At 57.3% G+C, this 473-nt stretch overlaps 1 protein-coding gene across 1 annotated transcript in view; it reads left to right on the plus strand.

The window, feature by feature from the left end:
• Nucleotides 1-29: 29 nt before the first annotated feature.
• The window catches only part of ETH_00029510 (uncharacterized protein), a gene marked incomplete at both ends in the record, with an annotated part of 5202 nt that continues 4758 nt past the window's right edge, over nt 30-473 (plus strand). Inside the window, one exon of the mRNA XM_013374330.1 lies at nt 30-248. Within this exon, the coding sequence (XP_013229784.1) occupies nt 30-248 (219 nt within the window). The remainder of the gene's footprint in view (nt 249-473) is intronic.

Genomic DNA, 473 nt, shown 5'->3' on the forward strand with positions numbered 1-473 from the left:
CTGCAGTTGCTGCCACAGAGGCTGCTGCCATGGCAGAAGATGAAGACGACTTAGCAGCAGCAGCAGCAGCAGCAGCCGCTGCGGGCAGCGCTGCGTCTCATCCACAGAGCCACCTACAGCAGCAACAGCAGCATAGCAGCAGCGCCGACAGCAAGAATGGCAGCAGCAGCAGCAGCAAAGAAACATATGCGGAAAGCGAAGCGCTGCAAGAGCTGCTGCCTCGTGTGGGCCGCCAGGTGCTGGCAATTGTAAACCCTAAACCCTAAACCCTAAGCCCCAGAACTGAATCTCTTACACAGACCCTCATCTTATTTTTGCTTATTTGATGCCTTGCTGCTGCTTCAATTGCTGCGCGCGGCCGTTGAAGCAGACGGCCTAGAGGCCACAGCTCTAGCTGCTGCTGCTGCTGCTGCTGCTGTTGCTGCTGCTGCTGCTGCTGCAGCTGGCTGCGATGCCATTGCGATCAAATGCTG

The sequence above is a fragment of the Eimeria tenella genome, genomic scaffold, assembly GCF_000499545.2.
Source record: "Eimeria tenella Houghton genomic scaffold, Eth_scaff2, whole genome shotgun sequence".
In the NCBI taxonomy this organism is placed as follows: Eukaryota; Apicomplexa; class Conoidasida; order Eucoccidiorida; family Eimeriidae; genus Eimeria; species Eimeria tenella.